Source organism: Schistocerca piceifrons, chromosome X (genome assembly GCF_021461385.2).
Source record: "Schistocerca piceifrons isolate TAMUIC-IGC-003096 chromosome X, iqSchPice1.1, whole genome shotgun sequence".
NCBI classification, from domain to species: domain Eukaryota; kingdom Metazoa; phylum Arthropoda; class Insecta; order Orthoptera; family Acrididae; genus Schistocerca; species Schistocerca piceifrons.
In genome coordinates, this window is record NC_060149.1 from 86700533 (window position 1) to 86722406 (window position 21874).

At 38.3% G+C, this 21874-nt stretch overlaps 1 protein-coding gene across 1 annotated transcript; it reads left to right on the plus strand.

Moving 5' to 3' along the window:
• The first annotated feature begins 2032 nt into the window (after positions 1-2032).
• LOC124721922 (thioredoxin domain-containing protein 9 homolog) lies at positions 2033-16055 on the plus strand. The gene is made up of 4 exons (XM_047247075.1): positions 2033-2340; positions 8273-8450; positions 12945-13146; positions 15656-16055. The coding sequence occupies exons 2-4, from the start codon at positions 8280-8282 to the stop codon at positions 15919-15921; spliced, it is 639 nt and encodes a 212-aa protein (XP_047103031.1). The 5' UTR covers positions 2033-2340; positions 8273-8279; the 3' UTR covers positions 15922-16055.
• The last annotated feature ends 5819 nt before the right edge of the window (positions 16056-21874 follow it).

A 21874-nucleotide genomic window follows, 5' to 3' on the forward strand; every position in this document is an offset into this window, starting at 1 on the left:
AGTGACGTGTGATGGAGTTGCTGTCACCAATCAGACACTGAAGTACCTTCAGTGCTCACTGAATATGGAAAATTTTGCCCCTTACTTCAAGTATCTTGCCAATTACAGTAATATTCATGCAATTCTTGTCCATGCCATATGCTGAAATTAGTTCATAACATTTAGCTGGATAGAAAATTATTAACTGTGAAGCTGGAGATGTGAGGTGGGACTTTGTTTTGAAGTTACTTTATCTGCTACAGTGTGATTCCTTAAAATTTGCCAATTCACTCTCTGGTTCACATGTGAATTTCTATAATAAGAAAATGAATGTCTTTTTAGCAGCCCAGACAATGAGCTCCAGTGCTGGTACTGCCATTGAATTTCTAGAGTGTTCCCAGCACCCAGATTGTTAGGACGCCTCTGACACTGTAAAATTCAGCAGAATTATTGAACAACTGTGTGATATGTGCAACTCTGGGAATGTTGATGCTACATGCTTTAAGCAATAATTAAGAACTGAAAACGTAAATTATAGGACTGAATTTCTTTGTCAAGCAGAAAGCTTCATTCAAATATTAAGGACTGATGGTGTGTGTGCATTAGTACATCCATGAAAAACATTTGTGCTGAGAGTTATGATGTGCATAAATGGCTTTAGAACCCTTTCTTGAGAGTTTCTGTTTTGGTGTAGCGAACCTCTAAAGTATTTTTTAACATACAAACTTTCACAAGATCATCTAGAACTGTTTTCTTCTTGCATCAGATCTAGGTTTCTTTGGAACATTAAACCCACCACAATTCAGTTCCAGTCTGCTCTGAGAACAATGTTCTTCAAGAACAATGTTACTGCAAGTGACATGAGTAATGTAGATGACACTGAGAACTCTTTCAGTGTTCATGCTTTCATGTGCCATAAGAAGCAAAGTGATGAGTTCGCTGATGATAGTGAAGATACTAGTTTCTTTGAGACTCTTGATTCAACCAGGAGAATATTACTTATTATGTATCAGGATATGTTGTGAGAAAGATTATGCAAATGTTAAGATGTGATGAGTGCAACGAATTTATTACTGACCCCTACATGTGCCCAAATGATCACACTGCAAGACTCCTGTGGCAAATCAAGCTGCCTTTACCATGAAGGTTGATGGAGGTGGTTTGCTTCACCCATCTGTAGCAGTGATGAAAATAGTGCAGCATACAGAAAAATGCTTTCCTTCTGCTCTAGTGAGATTTACCTTAAACTCAAAACCATTTTTATGACACGCTTATAAATTCTGTTTGTTGTTTCTTTGCTGAACAACCCAATGTATTTGGCAAAGCCTGTACACTAGTTTCTGTCATAGACTGTGAAGACAAGCACGAATCACAGTTAATACGACGTACTACTACTGTGGACTTTCAGATTAGATTAAAGGCGCCCGCGCGCTCTCGTGAGGCCTTTGCATGAAATGTGTTATTGTGTGAAAGTTCGCTCCATATCCAATGTAATTATGATAAGAAATTCTTCATATCAATGTTTTGATCATTTTGTATTGCTATATAATTTCGTCATTCAGGAAATAAAATGCGAAAAGTGAAAGCAAAAAAAAAAAAATCTGTTGCATATAGGTAAGATTTTCGAGAAGCATAATTTCTCAGCAAGCTTAGCGGCAGCGTGGAAATTACGTATGTAAACACAGCAGAATACTTGCAAAATTAGTTTGGTAGGGAAAGGTTAGTAGGTAAAAGCAATAGCTAACAGTGAACTATAAGCTAAACACATCCAACGTCATATAATGTACATAAATGATAATCGCATTTTTTCTATGTAGCAGAACAATTTTACACCTTCCCCCGTAACATGGTGAGTGTAAAGTCACGCGTTACAGCTTTGTTTCGTGTAGTAGTCTTTGCAGGTTAGTATTGAGCTCACTGGGCCTGCCACCAGTTCCGACATCAAAGGTCTTAGTATCACAGATATGTCAACCATAAAACAAACTTCACAAAAATAATAAGTATTACAATTTTTCTGGATACCACTGCGAAAAGAGTGTATTATTACGGAAATTAAAATGTCTATCGTGAAAATGTGAATTGCAAACATCGCCATCAAGAAAAAACAAAAATAAATTTGAAACAAAATTGTGATCCATATTATCTCAACTCTCGTCTGTTTGGGTAGGGGGGCGGGGGGCTGAATGGGCGGGACTTGTTCCAGATTGAAGGCTGTCGTTTCCTGCCGTCTTGACGTCATAACAGCACTGCGCTGGCTGTCAGTGTGGTTGTGGGCGGGTTGGTTGAGTTGTTGCGGATACTATATACGGCGAATCGAAGCTGTAGTAAAGGTTTTGTTGGTATATAAATTATTTGTCGAACGTAAGTTGAAACTAATTTGATGTATTTATGCTTGTAATTGTATTGAAGTCATCAGTTGTTATGTTGTAATATACTTTATAGTTTCTAACCCCCATTTTTGCTAAAATGTGAGAACGCCATATATGGAGTGGTACTGCAATTTATTAGTAGTATTTATGAGGTTGTAAAAAAATAGTTTTTGTGATAGTTCCTGTAGTTTCTCTGTGATTTGCATTGTTAGAGCGTAGGTATAGAAGAGTTCACTGGCGCTTGGTGATGGTTGGTTTGTTTTACTGTCATTGTGGTAAACTGATTATTTTGCGTGTGTATGTGTATTACTGCACTGTCTTATACAGTGAAAGTGACAGTGAATGTAGAACCATTGTCACTGACCGACAGAAACGATAAAGTACTCCACATAATTAACATAAAAGCTGCACGACGTTTTATAACCAATAACAACTCTTCGTTCAGTGAGGCGTTGTGTATGTTGTGTCGAATTGTATCCGAGGCGTTAACTTTAGGACCTTAAAATATAGGGAAAGAATTAGTCTAGTTGGTTTGACACTTCTCAGCCAGTGTCACTTGCTTCCAGTATTATGAGCCGTAACTTTTTTACTCATTTCCATGAAATTGTGTGAAAACTAGTTGCTTTGTATTCTCTCACAAAAGCATTTGTGCAATTTCTAACCTGATCTGTAATGTTAGATTTTTATAAAGTTAGTTCGAGCTGCAAATGAAGTTGCGATGTTATATATTAAGGATGAGATAGAAGGGGGTGGGTGCTGCATATGATCATCATCTTCGTGCTTGCGCGCGCGCGGGTGTGTGTGTGTGTGTGTGTGTGTGTGTGTGTGTGTGTGTGTGTGTGTGAAACTGAATTGGTATTTTTGCCCAAAAGCTTTGGGTAGCGTGGTTTGTGACTAAAAATATGCTTTATTCTCAGCAGTCTTAAGACAGAACATTTACTTAGTCTTTCGGTCAGTAGTTCAAAAGGTATTCCTCTCATATTAAATAATCATCAGATTGTACTTGTAATAACTTTGTGCAATGTGTTTCCTGAATCCGTTCCACAACAATTATATCATTTTATTTCTATCTTTTTATCTGTATTATTTTCTTCTAATTTACCTCTACACAGGTGTTCGTAAAACATTTTTGTTTTTTACATTGTTGCACAGAAATTGTTGTAAATCAGCTTCATTGTATCCTTTACATCTAAACCTGTATTATGCAAACCAGTATGAAGGGCAGGGTTGCTCGTAACTTAGCAGTTTTGTGCCAGTAAACCCCATGTATGAAGTATACGGTAGACAGTACTTTGCATTGTACTACATTTGGTTTGGACCTACTCCATTTGCGTGTGGGCTACAGGAAGAATTATTGCTTAAATGCATAATTATTAGTCTCATTTTTAGGTTTTTCAGCATTTCCATGACGCTCTTCGCAAGTCGGTCAAACTTGCTCGGTGCAAATCAGTCAGACTTGACTATTGGTGTCGCCCATTACCCTATTTTGTGTGTATTCCACAAACTTCAGTAATATTAGAGGATGACAGGACCAAATATTTTTTGAGCAGTCTCCGAAGGAGGCTTACTGTGCATTGCTCCAGTATCCAAGTGAACCAAAATGTACCACCTGCTTTACCTGTGACAGAAACTGCGATCAGTCTCTCATATTGCAACAAATTGCTGCACTAACATATTTGTCATGGGATACTACCATAGCTGGGCACAGGGCCATTAATCTGTCAATTGTTAAGTAACAAAGTTAACTTTTAGAGTAATGGATTAACTTTTAAGTTAATTTTAAAAAGTTTTAAGTCTATGTAACTTCTGTTAACTTTCTCTGAATCTGTTAATCATTAGTCAGGTACTTACTATTTGACAAAATCGGGGTCCATTCAAGAAAAACCCAAAAGAAAAATCAGTCTTGGGCATTGAGATATTGACAGTGGAGTAGCAGTAATCCAGTTAAAAGAATACATATAGTTTACTGTTGCAAGTTAACTTTACTTTTTTGGTAATATATTAACAATTAGCATAGTTAACTTTTTGATTAAAGTTGCCCAGCTATGGATACTACTGCTCTGCATTTTGTAAAGTGCAAAGTTTTACATTTGTACACATTGAAATTAAGTGCCAGTTGCTGCACTACCTTGCAATCTTATTGACGTCTGACTATATTTGTGCAGCTTTTTACAGGCAGTAATTCACTGCAGATAATTGCATCATCTGCAAAAAGCTGTAGGTGGTCTTAGCAAGTAGTAGTATACACTGAGGTGACAAGTCACAGAATAGTGTTATGCACGTATACAGATGGTGGTAGTATCACTTATGCAGGGTATAAAAGGGCAATGCGTTGACAGAGCTGTCACGTGATGGGAATTAGACTTTGAGCGCGAAATGGTAGTTCAAGCTGGAGAACACATCAGACATTCCATTTTGGGAATCATTATTGCATTCAATATTCAGAGATCCCGCGTCACGAGTGTGCTGAAAATATCAAATATCAAGCATTACCTCTCATCAAAGGCAACTCAGGATCCACGGCCTTCACTTAACGGCAGAGAGCAGGCGCATTTGCATTGAGTTGTCGGTGCTAACAGACAAGCAAGACTGAAATAACCTCAGAAATCAATGTGGGATGAGCAATGACTGTATCTGTTATGTCAGTGCAGTGAGGTTTGGGGTTAGTGGGCTATGGCAGCAGATGACTGATGGGAGTGACTTTTCTAACAGCACAACACCATCTGCAGTGTCACTTGTGGCTGTATCATTTGGACTCTATAGATGACTGTAAACTGTGGGCTAGTCAGATGAGTTCACAATTTCAGTTGGTAAGAGCTGATTGTAGGGTTAAAGTGTGGCGAAAGATCCCATGAAACCATGGACTCAGGTTGTCAACAAGACACTGTGAAAGCTGCTGGTGGCTCTTAGAATGGTGTGGGCTGTGTTTACGTGGAATGGACTGGGTCCTCTGATCTGTCTGAACTGATGATCAACTGGAAGTGGTTATGTTAGGCAACTTGAAGAACATCTGCAGCCATTCGTGGACTTCATGTTCCCGAACAATGATGTACTGTATCGGCAGGTCATGATTGTTTGCAATTGGTCTGAAGAACATTGTGGATAATTCGAGCGAATGATTTGGCCACCCATGGAACATAATTGAGAGGTCAGTTCGTGCAAAGAATCCTGCATCGGCAACATTTGTGCTATTGTGGATGGCTATAGAGGCAGCATTGCTCAATATTTCTGCAAGGGATTTCAGATGGCTTGTTGAGTCCATCTCATATAAAGTTGCTGTGCTACATTGGGCAAAATGAGGTCCAACTTGATATTAGGAGGTATTTCATTATTTTCATCACCTTAGTGTAAAGTTTTAATTAAAGCTTTAAAAAACTGAGCAGGTTGTCATGAAACTTTTTGTGATAATGTTATTCTTTTTCTACATATCCACCCATTAGTGCTACAAGTTTTTCCCAATCATAAATGACTGGCCTAGACTTTAGTTGTTGAACTCTGCTTTCTGGCTATTTAGGAAAAGTTCCAACTCAAAAATCACCTTGCTGCTCTAAACATACCTGCCGTGTGATTTTCTTGTCTGAGGAAATTTAATAACCCAAAAAGCAGTACCTGTAGCTGTATCTTGTGCGGTATGAGCTGTTACATTGTCATGGAGCAAAAATACCACCTTGGAAATCATACTACAGTGCTTAATCTTGATAGCCTTCTATGACTTTGTCAGGATATTTCAGTAATATGCTCCTGTGAAGGTTTGTCACATATGAGCAGTACATTATTGCAATACCAGAAAATGATCAGCATCTGCTTGACCAATGATGGCAGTGACGAATCGTCCCATTTCCACTGTTTGCTTTGGCCATTTCTTGGGGTCATAGAGATACACCCAGAACTTGTCCACGGTTATTAGGCGGCTAAAGATGTCGTCTTAATTGGTCTGATACAGCTGCTACATTTCAGCTGCTGCCACAGTTTGGCAGATGTTTTAAGTGGATGTGAGCAGTTGCAAAACCTGGTGGGTGGTGGTACTTGTCAAGTTTAAGATATTGTGCAAGATGTTGAAGATTGATGTGTGACTGACTTTCACTTTTTCCACTATTGCTTCAATTGATATGCTGACATTAGAGCTCCAGGGCCATCACTTCTCTTGAAATTCCTAGTGATTCACAGAGAAATGATCTACCATGTTTGTTGTTCAATTTGTCTGATGGACTAGAAGTGTCTTTGCTACCTAATTGCTGTCATATGATGGTGCATTCTTGTCTCACACTTCCACCAGCTCAGTATAAATTGATGCATCATATGCAGAAAATGAATTACTGTACCATACTACACTTACTAGTGGGCTGCACCATTTTGTTTTGGTTCATGTAGTGCCATGCTAAGGCACTGTCACATGGGGATTTCAGTGTGTACCAGGACTGCAGACATGTAATTGCAAATGAACAAATCAATAATAATCCTTTATTTTTTGGGGTGATAATTAAAACTTTAGGATTGTGCCATCATATTGTCAGCCAATTCATTAATGCAAAACAGGAACAGCTAAAGTCCCAACCCACTTTTCTGTGGCAAGCCTGAAGTTAATGCTACACCTGTTGTCAACTGTCTGTTCAAGGTAACTTGGTGCATTCTCCCAAACTGGCAATCCTCAATGGAATCAGAAATTTCATTTGATAATAATCCATATGATCGCACTTTCATTAATATGCGTTGTTGTGGTACCGAGTCAAAATGGTGTGGAAGAAAAAGGCTAGTATTTTTGGAAATGCTGATTCTGCTGCTAGTCAGGCTAATACACTAATGGGTATACAATAACTGAATTGTCCTGTATTCTGAAACGTAATTTGTATTTATCTGTTACCTGCCTGAAAGACAAAAACTGTAGTTGGTGAAACTACATGCATACCAGTTTGCTATAATTTCAGAAAATACAAATCCTGGTCTATCATATGTAGAAAAATCTAGGAACCAGTCATAGTTCTCATTTGTTGTGTTCTAGAACATTAGAGAGTTCCTGAAAGGAAGTCCAAAGATGGCTGTGTCAGTAATGTTTTTCCTGAGGCACTTTTCGGTATGGTTGATTGTTTTTACTCCCTTGTCTGTATTTGATACTCTTATAATGTGGGTGATGATTGAGAAATAGTTGATCTCTCTTGGTAATTACAGTTTTGAAATTGATATTGAGGTAACCAAGCACAAATACACATTTTGAAGTTGATTTTAAATAATGCACATTTTACAGGAGCAGCTTATCTGTAATTGTTACAATACATGTTAATGTTTCCTGCAACTGGTGGCCAGCAGTGACTTGTCTTTGAAATCTACCATTTTCGCTACTTGTAAATTTCAGTACAGCTATCTTAAAGGATCTAAAATTCTATTTGTCTCTTAATATTTAGTAATTTCTTGAAGCTCAGTGCTAAAAGGATCTCCAGGCTTAACCCTAGCAATGCCAATGTGGATACTTATTGCCCATCTTTTGAAAATGATATAATGTAGTCATGTGCTTTATATTTTAAAAGTTTGAAAAAAAATGTTTTTAATGAATTATTCTACCAGGTTCCATAATTGTTTTAAATTTTTCAGTTCAACATAACACAAAAATTTAAGTCGTAGTAGCAGATGTGTCTTCCCTCAGCAATTGTCATATTCAGTATTGTCAGATTCAGGAAATTACTTCCACATCAGTATATCTTTAAAAGTCAACAATTAACAAAATGTTTTTATTAAAAAAAAAATCTGCTGCTCATAATGCCACACTCCTCCCATTTGCATTTGTAGGAAAGATTATCAAAAGTGCATTGGCAGTGCTATGGTTAGTCTTGTTCAAACCTTGTTTATTTGTTGGTGGTGCTGTTGGTGCTATAAAAATAATTTGAGTTGTTATGTTGAAAAAGTTGATAATGTCTTTCTTTGTTGTATAGAAACAACATGGATCCAGTTCAGTCTAATTTGACTAGCACAGTTCTTAAAGTTGCTGAAGAAATTGAGGGAAAGTTGGATGAAGAACTAAAGGAGTTGGAAGATATTGACAAACTCCGTGAGAGGCGTTTAAAGGAGCTGAAGGAGAGAGCAAAACTCGAAAAAGAGTGGACAGCCTTGGTAATGTATATTATTTATTTACATATTTATGAATTTATTCTCCAGATAATTTGTTAATGATAGCAGTGTACATTTCTCATAAAATATGCACACCTTGTTCAGTAAGTACTTATGTTAGGAATGATGACACCATTTTTTCCAAACATTTCATTTCTTACTGTCCTTTTAGAGATATTCATTGTCCCAATGCCCCAGCCACTTTTAACGTGTCCAAAAAGTGGGAATTGTCAAGCAAGCTCCTTAAAATATTCCTCTGTCTTGACAGTGTCCATCTCATTTGAGTAGAGTTACGTACCTATGAGCCATTTCTTCATGTGAAAACAAGAAATCACCAAAGCAAGGTTGAGTGAAGGCAATAGCAAGGCAAAACTATTAATGAGAACATCATTTTTGAGAAGGCGAGAACGATTTTTGTCTACCTCGTTAAGAAGATGCTCTGATCATCAGTGGCTAAAGTAATGTTTAATGGAAGCCATAGGTGGTTCAGAAGCTTAAGAGAACAATTGGCATCCAGTGTTGGGTGGCACGGCAAAGCAGCCAGCTCCGTCAGAAAGGCAACAGAGAATTTCATCAGCAACTTCAAGATGCTTGTACATTCTGAGAGTTATCTGCTGCAACAGGCTTTTAATTGTGATGAGGTGGGGCTATTCTGGAAAAAGGTGCCGAAGCATACCTTTACAACAGCAGAGGAGAATGCATTGCCTGGTCACAAGCCAATGAAAGATAGTCTCACACTGGTATTCTGTGCCAATGCAAGCGGCAATTTGAAAACTAAACCTTTGCTTGTTTGCATTCAGAAACTCCACGAGCTGTAGAGAATTTTGAAGTCCAGAAGAGGAGGTTAAATGTGATGTGGAGGTCCAACAACAAGGCTTGGGTGTCTCGTGATCTTTTTTATGATTGGATCGATGAAGTATTTAGTCCTTTGGATAATGCTCTTTGCCATTCTCCAGGCCTAAAAGGCCACCTTCTTGAAGAATTTCAATTCCTCAAGATCCAGTTTCTGCCTCCCAACACCACTCCGTTACTCCAGCCTGTAGGCCAGCAGATTATTTCTAACTTTAAGAAGCTCTACACTAAAGCACTTTTTGAGCATTGCTTTGAGTTGACTGAAGCTACAATTGCACTCAGAGTTTTATAAATATCAGTTCAACATTGTTGCCTGTATCAGGATGATTGAAAAGGTGTGGGAAGGGGTTACCAAGAAAACTATCACTTCTGCTTGGAAGCAGCTTTGGCCGTAGTGCATTGTCGACTGTGACTCTGAGGCATTTGAGTCAATACCTGTGGAACCTGTAGTCAAAGAGACTGTGTCTTAGGCCAAGGACATGGGACTAGAAGTTGATAACTATGATGATGAGCTTGTGGAAGATCATAGCCAAGAAATGACCACCAAAGAGCTTATGTATTTGCAGTGTGTTTCATAGCAGGAAGTTGTATAAGGAAATTCTTTGGAGGAAGCAAAGCAGCAATCTTCTGGTGCAATAAGAGAAGTGCTGAAAATGTGGGAATTCGTTGCATCGTGCACCGAAAATTGTCACCCCAAATAAAGCAGTGGCTATGCATGCTACAAATCTGACAATAATGCTGTGTCGCATTTTCGTCAAGTGTTGAAGTGTCGGCAGAAACAAATGACTATAGTTAGCTTTCTATTAAAAAAGAATTGGCTATGTATCATGAATAATGAAGTACATAATACTGTATGAATAATTTTATTTGAATAAATGGCATGAATAAGAGATAAAGCTTTAGTACTTTTCCTTCGTGGAATGGATTATTGTATTTTACATTAATTTATATGGGATAAATTGTTTCGCTTAACAAGTGTTATGCACTAAGAGCAACATTCTGGAACAAATTATGCTCACTATGTGAGGTTTCACTGTATTGCCATTTTACAGACATGAATTAAGGCTTTCCTTAAGAATTATTTAGTTTTGTATTACTGTATGTATCTTTCACAATTTTTGTCAGTAAATTGTATTCATCATCTTCTCTGTGCCCACAGAATAAGGGCTTGATGAAATCATAGATTAGTCTGTTTAACTCACACCAATCAGCCAATGATCCCAAAATGCTGGCTGAAAAGTCATTTGGTTAAAACACAGACAAACAAATCATTTACTTATGTCTTTGTTATGTGCTTGTATTCCGTTTGTGACAGAATTAAACAGAATTCCCATTTGTGTTGATTATCCAAATGGCTCCCTCCTCTCTAATTTCTAAGCTCAACATGACACAATGATGATGTCATTGCCTGGTAAACTCATTGCTTAGCTGTGCTATGGATAGAAAGTTAATCATCTGACAGAAGATTAGTCAGCCCATTCCCCCCTATAAAAGAGCACAGTGGTTACTTTGCAGTGATGTAGATGGTGCAAAAGTGGTACTAAATTATTGTTGATCCTTTGATGATGATGATGATGATGATGATGATGATGATGATGATGATGATGATGATGATGATGATGATGATGAAGTCATGGGGGTTAAGTGAGGTTTATGTGCAGCTTGTGTATATGTGAGTCAGTTGTATGAAGCAAGCATTGTAAGGTGGATGGGTGTGAAGTGACAGAACAGTAGGAAGGAGGTAGTGTGTGGACGTGCCCATCACCACACTGAGTGAAGTTACACAGATTGTTTGTTTGTCATTTCTGGCGGTCCAACATGTCCGCATGGAATGGTTTACCAATCACAGCCATGTAACATGTCTTAAGAAATGTATCTATAAAAGTGTGTCTGGCAGGAACAGAAGATGAGACCCATGCCTTGTCAGTGAAAAGTTTCACACCTATTGGGAATTGTTGGTGTCAGCGAAAGAAAGTCCACCTCATCTACTTAGTGAGCAAATATTGTGAAGGGAGTTACATGTAGTGGGTATTTGGAAATCTGTATCTCTCAAAAGTCCATTGCCCATAGTGGCACATCAAGCTGTATCTGGTCTAAATACAGAAGAGTACAGGAGCTGGCTGGAGGTGTGTAATGTACTCCAACAGATCAAAATTTTGTATCTTTTCAAATGATGAAAGGCAGTGAATGCACTGATATGCCAATGAGGTGTTTAAACTGCAATGGTATAGTTCAGGGCAGAGGTGGCTCTGTGATCTTCTGGGATGTTTTTCATACTGTGATGTGGACCCACTCATTCAGATCATCATGAGCATCGGGTATTATTTCAACATTATTGGTGACCAAGTGTTGCCTTTTTTCATCACAATGAATATGGTATTGGACATGACTGTCTTCAGAGATGATGGCAGCATTGTTGACTAGGCATGCGTACATTCTGGGTTTGATGGACATTGAGGCACTATGTCACAACTAACTCGGTCTGCAAAATCACGTGATCTTAATCTCACCTGGGACAGCAGGTGGAACATAGCAATCAACATCCCTGCAGTTTGGTAGCTCTGTGGCAGGCTATTCAAATGGTTCCCAATGGGGCACAGGCACCTACGAACATCCTTCAGCTTGTCTGGGCTGGCACAGGTACTACAGGCTACCCATCAGGTAGCCCTGTTGCATACATTCTGTGCATACCTTCTTGGCAACCCCTGTCCATGAGTGCTTGGTCAGGGTAATATGATGGTATTGACTCTGACAGTACTGCATGATTGCTACACAACAGCTGTTTGGCTACTGCTATCTGCGGGTGCCTTGCTGTCCACGGGCAGGTACTTGAGCTGCAACAGCCTGCTCTATGGGATCTATTTGTCAATGAGTAGCTTCAGCTTGATTCAGCATAGCTGAAGAAACTTGTGGACTCTCTTGCACACCAAACTGAGGCCATTATCAAAGCTTGAGGTATTAGTCTGATGTCTTTTTGGTGGTGATAAGTTTTGTGTCCAGTGTACATATTTTAGTAGGCATGCCATGTCATCAGATCCATTTAAAATTTGTGGCTTGTAATTGGATTAGAGTTCATCAATAAATTTTCCATCCAGTATTGACACTTGCTATACATTTGTCATTAGGGAGGCCATAGGCAGGAACTGAAACATTAAAAATTAAATGGAAAGTGTATTGTTGATTGTCAGTATTCATATAATACATCTGTGGAATTTGTGATGCAATACTTGTGCCAGTTTCTTTTCTAATGAAAGATGTTTTTCATAAAGTCTGAGGACAGCAAACTGTCTGCAATAGGTACCATATCTACAGAAATGCTTTGGTCCAACCTAGCATTTATAGTAATATTGGTTAGTAATTGTTCTTCCAAATTATCTTCTGTGAAAATGCTGCAAAAACTGTGCTGCTTAAATTTTGGAAATTTGATGTATCTGATTGTGTTTAACCATTCTGTTTTCATCTGAAAATCTGTATGACCAACTGTTGATTCTTAGATTGGCTCAGACTATTCTATTTGGTTGATGGATATGTCTGAAATAATATGAAGAGAGTGTCTTTTGCATTATTATAAGATCTGCGACTGTCTTGCATGTTAAGATTTGTATGATGTGTGTGTGTAATTCCCAAATAACTATCTCCTTTCAGGGTCATGGGCAGTATGATGAGCTGTCAGATGAGAAGGAATTTTTTAATGCAACCAAGAAATCAAAAAATGTTGTTTGTCATTTTTTTAGAAGTGAAATGTTCCTTTGTAAAGTAATTGATTACCATATGAGGGTACTGTGCAAGCGACATCTCGAAGCAAAATTCTGTAAAATTGATGCTGCAAGGTGCAAGTTTCTTATTGGTAAGTAACTTCTTGAAATGACCTCTTCAAAATCTGGCAGCAGGTTTATTGTACATGCTTTTGCAGAAATCACTAGTAAAAATATGTAAGTTATGAATGCAATGCACTTAACCATTTAATGGCTGTGTTTTTTAACTGCACTACCTTAGATAGTAGTCCAAATAGTAAATTTTCATGAACCCATCTTAAGGCTGGTAATCATAGTTCTGTGGTAACCTGTATTGGTTAGTTTATCACACTCATCCCACTTAAATCCTAAAGAACATTTCCCTATCTGATTCACTGTTTACATGCAGTGCTGCTTGAATTTTATTATTTCCATCTCTCTTGTGTAAGCAAACTGATATGCCATTAACACAATAAATAAAACCAGTGATTAATTTGATGACGCATTCCGAAATCATGTGTGTCAGAAACCCAAAACCCATAGTGTTTCATTATGCACTCACATGTATTTGTCATTATGATACTGGTACACAGTAGCTATTAAAACTGTGAGATATTGTGAGGGTTGACTGTGGCATATATATAATTTTTGTTTGACTGGACAGTTAATTTTCAGGGATGATTGGAAAAATCATAGAGTGATTGTGTATAATAAAACATGATACTGTATGTAACTTGCAATTGGTTTACAGTTTGAAACACAACAAAGCCTTGCATTTGTCACCAGTAAGTCAGATAATGCACCAGTAATTCATTTTCATCTTCTTTGAGCTGCACGAGAAAGGAAACTAGCTTGCTTGACCATTTGGACATCATACATGGTGTGCAGATCACTTAACTTTTCTATTAGACTGAAGAAGACATTATTACTTTCCTTTACTTTTCAGAATTTACACTTAACTACTTTATTGCTTGGTTATTTGTTGGGGAGGGGAGGGGGGGGGGAGGGATATATATATATATGCAGCCCCCTGTTTTACTCTTTGTTGGTGGTAAGAGGCATCCATTATGTCATTATTTTACTGTATCATTAGAAATTTGATGTGAAGTATTTCTCTTTTATAAATATGTTACTATAAATTCACACAGTCTCTGCAAGGTTATTTGTAATGGGGGATGGAATATAGATCGTGGCATTAGTTGCAGAGGTTCGAATTGGCGAAACTTTTGTAGTTTTGACTGTTGTATTTGGAGCAAGGTTGTGAAATTAAGTAAAAAGATTGACACAGAATGTAGCCTGCCCATACAAAAAGTTTTGAGTGTTAAGAAGTACTATTATCTTAAATTGCTTCTGGCATCACATTAAAATAATGCGTTCTGTGCAGCTTCCATCACTGATACACCATTTTGTTGCACTTCTCACTGGGTTTGTCTATTTTAATGCTTCCAATTAGCAAAAATTTCTGTACACAGTTACTCATTCACTTTAATTGATCGTTGACTCATACTCTCTTCTCAAAACCTTTAAATAGTCATCAGAATAACTTAACAGAATACTAAGCCCCTGACTGTCACTTGTCAACAGTCGGAAAGCAGAACAATATGGCTTGTCAAACTTTGTTTGTTTTACTCAGTGAGGTTAATTAGTGGAAAATTCTCCTTGGGAAAAGCTGTTAGTTTACAAATACAATTTCAAATTTACAAAAACATTTGGTTAACACGCAATATTTTCTTTTTACCGTTTGATATTGAGATTTACAGAAGTTATTGTAACAGTGTATTATATCACAGACTTTACATCAAATTACAAAAATGCATATTACTCATTCTTGCACGTAGACACGAAGTCCTGTTATAAGGTGTAAATCATTTATACCATTTGTGGTCTGTGGGAGGTGCCCAAGCTTCTTGTCTACATTCTGGACAACAGTGGCACACACAGGAGCAGCTGTTGTTGATTAAACAGCAACTGTAGTACAACCGAAGACCAAAGTTTTGCCCACAATGTCAGCTAGGATCATAGGGAAGCCATCGATAGAAACTACTGATTTGAACAAGGACACTACTCTACAGATATTGTAGTGCGATGAGGTATAGCCTGTAATGACTATATCTTTCTGTTGTTTCTTCAGGGCACCATGAATAGTGCAGGATGTATTCACATCATAATGCAGTCCATTATCTTGGTTTTGATACAGTACCAGGAAAGTTAATTTATCCAGAAGGATGATGGCTGTTGACATACTCCTTGCTTTGTCAAAGATGTTGATCTACTGACCATCACAATCATGTAGGATGGCATCTGATCAAGCCTGCATTACATTTCTTTTCTTGAGTGCTTGGGAACTGAAGTGGAAGTACGATTGAGACACTAAATTACTGAAATTGTCATGAGCGGTGTGTGTGTGTGTGTGTGTGTGTGTGTGTGTGTGTGTGTGTGTGTGTGTGTGTGTAATTATGCACATTTACAGTGTATATTTATATGTATATAGAATACACAAATTTAACTACTGTGTTACCATTAATTTGGAACATTCAAATTTCATTTGATGCTAGTGTAATAGACATTCTTGTTGCTGTAAGTATTCCATGATTTTCTAACAAAGTTGCTTTAATTTTACAGAAAGACTTAATCTGAAGTCTCTTCCAACTATCTTGTGTGTAGTGGAAAGTCAGGTGAGGAGCCGTGTCGTCAACTTTCAGGAGATGAGGCAATGTGAAGACCATTGTACCAACACTCTGGAGTGGCACATTGCTAAGTCAGGTGCATTACTATATAGTGGTGACCTTAATACACCTCCAGAAACGAGTCACTCAAAAAAGAAACTGAAAGCTGTTCGTGGCATCAGAGGCGGAAGTGATGATGATTCAGAAGATTCAGACTATTAGTTTGAAGAACTTCGACAAATAATGAAGAAGAAATAACAAATTAACTGCAGACTTACTGATTACTACTGATTATTACTGATTACATTATTATACCACTTAAGATTTTTATAATAAATCATTAAAATGTTGGTCAATTTGTGTAACTAACTTCTCACTAACGTCAGTTCTTTAGTTGGATGAGAATTAACGGGAATGACACTCAGAAATATTTATCCTAAACTCTCTCTCTGTGTGTGTGTGTGTGTGTGTGTGTGTGTGTGTGTGTGTGTGAATTTTATTGCAATCGACAATCATGAAATTTGTTGAGTGAAAGGAAATAAGATTTCCCATGATTACCATTTGCAGCTACTCTAGTGTGACACTAGGGACACAAGTGTTAACTCAATTTTCATTTTAGATGGCACTGATAGGTGATAAAAGATGTAGTTTGAAGAGAGTAAAGTTCCCATAAATATTTTATTCCAACGAAAGTACTGACTACTACCCCATCCTTCTGTTAATGAGTAGATTAATTTGGCAGTTATGTCTGCTTATATTTAGAATTTAGTTTTCTCCTGCACTTTAGAGCATTGCAGTTTGTTTCATCATGACATGCAGAAGTGTTGAACATCGTGTATGCTCTGAACTTTAGAATTGATATACACAAATCTTTGCATCAGTTGATTTTTTCAGAACTTATTTTTAACACATTATATTGTAACGACATATTTGGGCTTTATTCTGTGTAGATTATTTATGTACCCATAGTTTTTACTAATACTGAAGCTAGGATTTTGTTATCGTACTAGTATTTGGGTGTTTTAATGACCGAAGTTCTTGCCAACCCGACTCTTCTCTTTGATCATTCGATGTTTTATAGTTGGCTTTTAACAATTTCAGTTGTATAACAGATGTCAGAGATGGGGTCAGGAAATCGCTACCAGGTTGAGAAAAGGGTCTGGTACACTACAAATTAAATGTAGCAGTGTACTAAGAAAGAAATGTTCATTATTCATTTATGACAGGTTGTATAAACCTATTGATCTTACATAAACACAAAAATGAACTGGGATAAAGCAGAATTCTGAAATCTGAATTGTATAAACATTAATCTTGGATTATTTTCCCATTAACTAGAATCAACTTTGTTGCTTGACGCTTTCCCTTTGGACTAGTTGTAAATATGTTTCTCTGGCCGGATGTCAAATGCACTCGTGAAATTTCCACAATATTTTATTGGCACAACTGACTGACATTTTCAGGGTGTGGCAAACACACTGCTGAGGCTGTGACCAAAGTCTCCTATTTATGCCAGCCTAAGAAGAAACTAGGAAGGCAAGAATGTGCCAGATTCATCGACCAATAGTACAGACATCATGATTGGTAGTGAGAGAGAGAAAGCTACTGCACCTATCAGATGATGAACCAACAGCTTTGATGCATGTGCAAAGGCTGTCAATCATCCTGTGTGCTGCCATTGGCTACCCCAGTGCCCTCTGTTGGTAGCTGCTTGCCAATATATGTGTCCACGCTGGTGTGTGCCCATCCTTTCCGATGTCATCCGAATATGTCATCCCCACAGCGTCATCCACTTTAATACTTGTAATATGGCTATTGCTGGATCCTGTGCTGTGCTAAGTTGGTATCCTGTGCCAATATTCAGCTGATTGGTTGTGCTGTGAATTTCCTCTGCTTCTTTAATAATACAATGGTACAAAGATGTTGAGAAAATGTTTGTGTTTTTGTAGCCCATACTGTGCCCTGAACTGAAACATGCTCAGCCAGTGCAGATTTTAGCTGGTGCACACATACGTGTGTGTGTGTGTGTGTGTGTGTGTGTGTGTGTGTGTGTGTGTGTGTGTGTGTGTGTGTGTGTGTGTGTGTGTGTGGGTGGGGGGGGGGGGGGGTCCCAGCTACAGGAGTCTGATAGATGATAGATACCAATCCTTCTTAAACCAACATTATGTTTCACTGAACCTAAAAGAGCTCATAGTTTCATTGGCATATGGAAGATGCATTTAATTTTGTTTCTTGAGTAATCTTCATCTTTTCGATGAATCATGCTGATGTACGACAAGACAACCATTCCTCTTTATTCTTCTTTCTTACAGCTGCTCGTTTTGTGTAACACATGTTGGGTGTAAGGTATGCCGAATCTCCCGTTTAGAATATCCATTCTGTAAAAATATATGGAGGTGGTGTAGCTTATCAGATCAGCTGTCTGAATCTGGTAAGACTCGTGCTCTGTGGGCCAGTTTCCAAAGTACGCCACTTAATTGTGAAGGATGGTGACAGCTGATGGCCTGTAAGTATATGGCTTTGTGTGTTGGTTTATGTACACATGACTGAAGGTGCCTTTTCTTACTGAGCAAGGAGGCACAGTGGTAGCACACTGGATTCACATTTTGAAGAAAGACAGTTCAAACACGTGTCCAGCCATCCTGATATGTTTTCCATCATTACCTTAAATTGCTTAAGGCAAATGCTGGGATGGTTCCTTCGAAAGGGCACAGCTGATTGCCTTCCCGATCCTTCCCTAATTTGAGCTTGTACTCCATCTCTGATGACCTCGTTGTCAACAGAACGTTAAACACTAATCCCCCCCTCCTTTCTCCACATGAGATAAGCACTGTTTATACAATGACCAGTTCTTTGAACAGACTGTGTTGTAGTGGGTAGTTCTTTGTCACGTACTGTGGCAAGTCTTTTTATGGAAGGTTTCAAGGAGAGTGTGCACCAGTCATTGGAGGTGAAACCTACATGCTTTCGGCGTTTTGTGGATGACAATCTTGTAATCTGGCTCACAGCATTGCATACTGTATAATAGGATTCAGTTTTGCAACAACCAAATTCTCTGCATTTGAACATAAATTTTATGCTGGAGAAAAATGGCAAACTTCTGTTGCTGGACGTGCTGGTGCGGAGAAGAGAGGATGGCAGTTTGGGTCACATTGTGTACAGCAAACCTACACACACAGAAATATGCTTGCAGGCCACAAGCTGCTACCATCATGCATGACAAAGTGGCACGTTTAGGATGTTGGCCCGCAGAGCACGAATCATATCAGATTCAGACAGCTTATGTGATGAGCTACTCCACCTCTGTACCATATTTTTATAGAATGGATATTCTGAATGGTAGATTCCCTGTGCCTTACACCTGGCGTGTATTAGATAAACTGAGGAGCTGGAAGAAAGTGAAGAACAAAGAGGAATGGTCATATTGCCCTACGTCAGTGGGGTTTCATGGAAAATAGGAAGATTACTGAAGAAACATAAAGTTAAGTGCGTCTTCCTTCCCCTAACGACCCCAGAGCTATTCTAGACTCGCTGAAAGACTGTTGTGGTTTGAGGTCTGTGTAGTTGGAAGACATCATCCACTGTACAAACTTGTTGCACTATGGAAGATAGATGTGCCAGATATCGACAACACAAACGTCTGGACCAGCTAGACAAATTGACAGTGGCCAAGCATTGTCTCAATACGGGTCACAATATGGACTCGTTAATGTCTTCGACTGGGTCTCTATTCTTAAAGAAGCAGTGGTTATTCGCAGCTTGACCAGTCTGGTAAACAGGCATACAGGGTACCAACTTAGCACAGCAAAGGTTCCAGTGCTGGCCATGTTAAAATACAGCAACCACAAAAAGGAACTGTTAGTCGCACGGTGGATGATGCTGTGGTGGCAACATAGCTATTTGGATGACAGTGGTGAGGATGGGCACATGCCAACACAGACATTTATATCAGCAGGCAACTCCCAAAAAGAGGGTGCTGGGGTGGGTGACAGCAGTGCACAGTATGACTGACAGCCTTTGTACATGCATTGAAGCTGTTGGTTTATCATTCAACAGGTGGCATTGCTGTCCCTCTCGCTACAGATTAGGATGTCTGTGCTATTGGTCACCAAAACTGCTATGTTCATGCCTGCGTGGTTTCTTCTCGGGCTGCTTTTACAGGTGGCTTTGATCAGACTCGGCAGTGTGTTTGCCACACCTCAAGATGTCAGTCAGTTGCACCAATGAAATATTATAGAAATTTCATGATGTTAGGTGTTCTCGCCTGAGAACTGTATCTACAGAAACAACTTTGACTAGCAAAATCAACAAAATAGAAGTTCACAACTAAATGACAATATGAAAGAACTGATTTCATTTTGTGAAAATATGAACTGAAATAAGTGATTAGTAAAGAAGCTGATAATACTTTCACACTGAAGATCAAAATAATTTCTTTTGATCAGTAAGATTTGAATAAGGAAATTACAGTGGATGTAAGTAATGAGTGCAGGTAGTTGCTCACATACAGGGTGTATACAACCTGGGACAACTGGGAGAACCGGGAAAAACACGGGAATTTTTTATAATTTCGGGAATTTTTCATTGTTTTAGTTTTCAGCTAGATTTTTGTGATTCTGACTGGTAAGAACCAATACTTTAACAAAGGATATTACTGTATCCCACTATTGCAGAATAATACTGCAGCAACAAAACATGAACGAGAGAGAAAAAAATAAAACAAAACTTAAGTTGCAAAGTAAATGCGCCATATGGAATAACAAAAAACTGTGCTCATACAAGCGTCTGCCAACAGCAAAGTGTGTCAAAGGCTTTAGGAAGACTATGCAATGCTTTCTAACAACAAATTGCCTCCGATGACCGTGACGTGACAACTGTTTAAATTAGATTTGTTTGAGCAGTGGCGGGCGGGCTCTTGCGCATGCGCAGTTGAGTCGCGTATGAGTAGTACCTTCTTTCGCTTCTGGTTACAAAAGTATGGCTGGGCACCACTACTTAATATTGCCCCGGTTCGGAAATATAGTAAATCTGGCGCTGATGCACAGAACAGTCTGAGTTGTGGTGGGGAGATGGGTCATCTCCATGTGACCTGTGTTTACGGTCAGTGATTTTGTTTTTCCTCTTAGTTTATTGCTCTCACGTTAAATGAGAAAAAACAGATTTTTGCGGCCAGGAGTTATCGAATGAATTCAGATACGTTTGCATAGTTACGGAAGGCTAAAATATGTTATTAGTTTTAGATTTTATTTCCACCTTCCTGACAATCAAGCATTAATCGCCTTGCGGAACAATGAAGTTATTTTTGTCGGTTTGCTAAAGAGACTTGGTTTTCATTAATCGTTTTTGTTTTATTTGAAATGAAGTGTCCAATTTCACACTATTGGCTAGTTTCAACTATTCGCTGCATTTCAAGTGCACGTATGGCATTATGTCATAATAAAGAACCAAACATGAGATAATACAGTACTGATACTCCAAGAAAATTTATGTACGAATCTGGACATATGAATGTGCATTTTAATCCGAATTACCCATTTTAGCATGGTTCACGAAATTCCGATGCTCGTGAAGTATCCTCTCGTGTCTTGTTTCTTTTATCAGATAGTGTAAGATCTTTTAATGTTTTACTCGTACGAACATACGGGCTTCCTGCGTCATCGTAGCTGCATAAGCGCGGTGACGCCTATTATCTGGCGCTCTCTTCCAACTGCTGAAACGAACCTGTTTCTAACAGGTTGCAGAAAAATATTGCGAATGGTGGTTTGAAAAGCGTTACATTCAAACCAAATTTCCTTTTACGTAAGATGAACTATGTGCAAGAATGTACGATGAATTACTTAAATCACAAAGCGTTTGACTCTCATTTAAAAATCAGCTCTATGAGGATGACCATTTAGAAGAATTTCGAGCCCAGAAGATCAAACATTTACGTCGTATTTAAAAATTTTACTGGCACATTTATGTGATGTATCTTAAAGTGTAACATGCGCAAAAAAGATCAAAGTTATATGTGGAAGCTTAGCTTCTCTTCCAGCTTATTAATCTTAGAGACCAATATTATATGTGAATGCTATGTATGTTAATTTAAACCATTAACTTTTCTTATTTGTGTGTTTGCGCTATTTAAGAGTGATCTTGCTGTTGGCTTACTACATCACGTGTTCGTGCTGTCATC

Coding starts and splice junctions, on each gene's coding strand:
- LOC124721922 (XM_047247075.1), top strand. CDS start 8,280: ATGGATCCAGTTCAGTCTAATTTGACTAGCACAGTTCTTAAAGTTGCT. Junction 8,451..12,944: donor AAAAAGAGTGGACAGCCTTG/GTAATGTATATT, acceptor ATCTCCTTTCAG/GGTCATGGGCAGTATGATGA. Junction 13,147..15,655: donor AAGGTGCAAGTTTCTTATTG/GTAAGTAACTTC, acceptor TTAATTTTACAG/AAAGACTTAATCTGAAGTCT.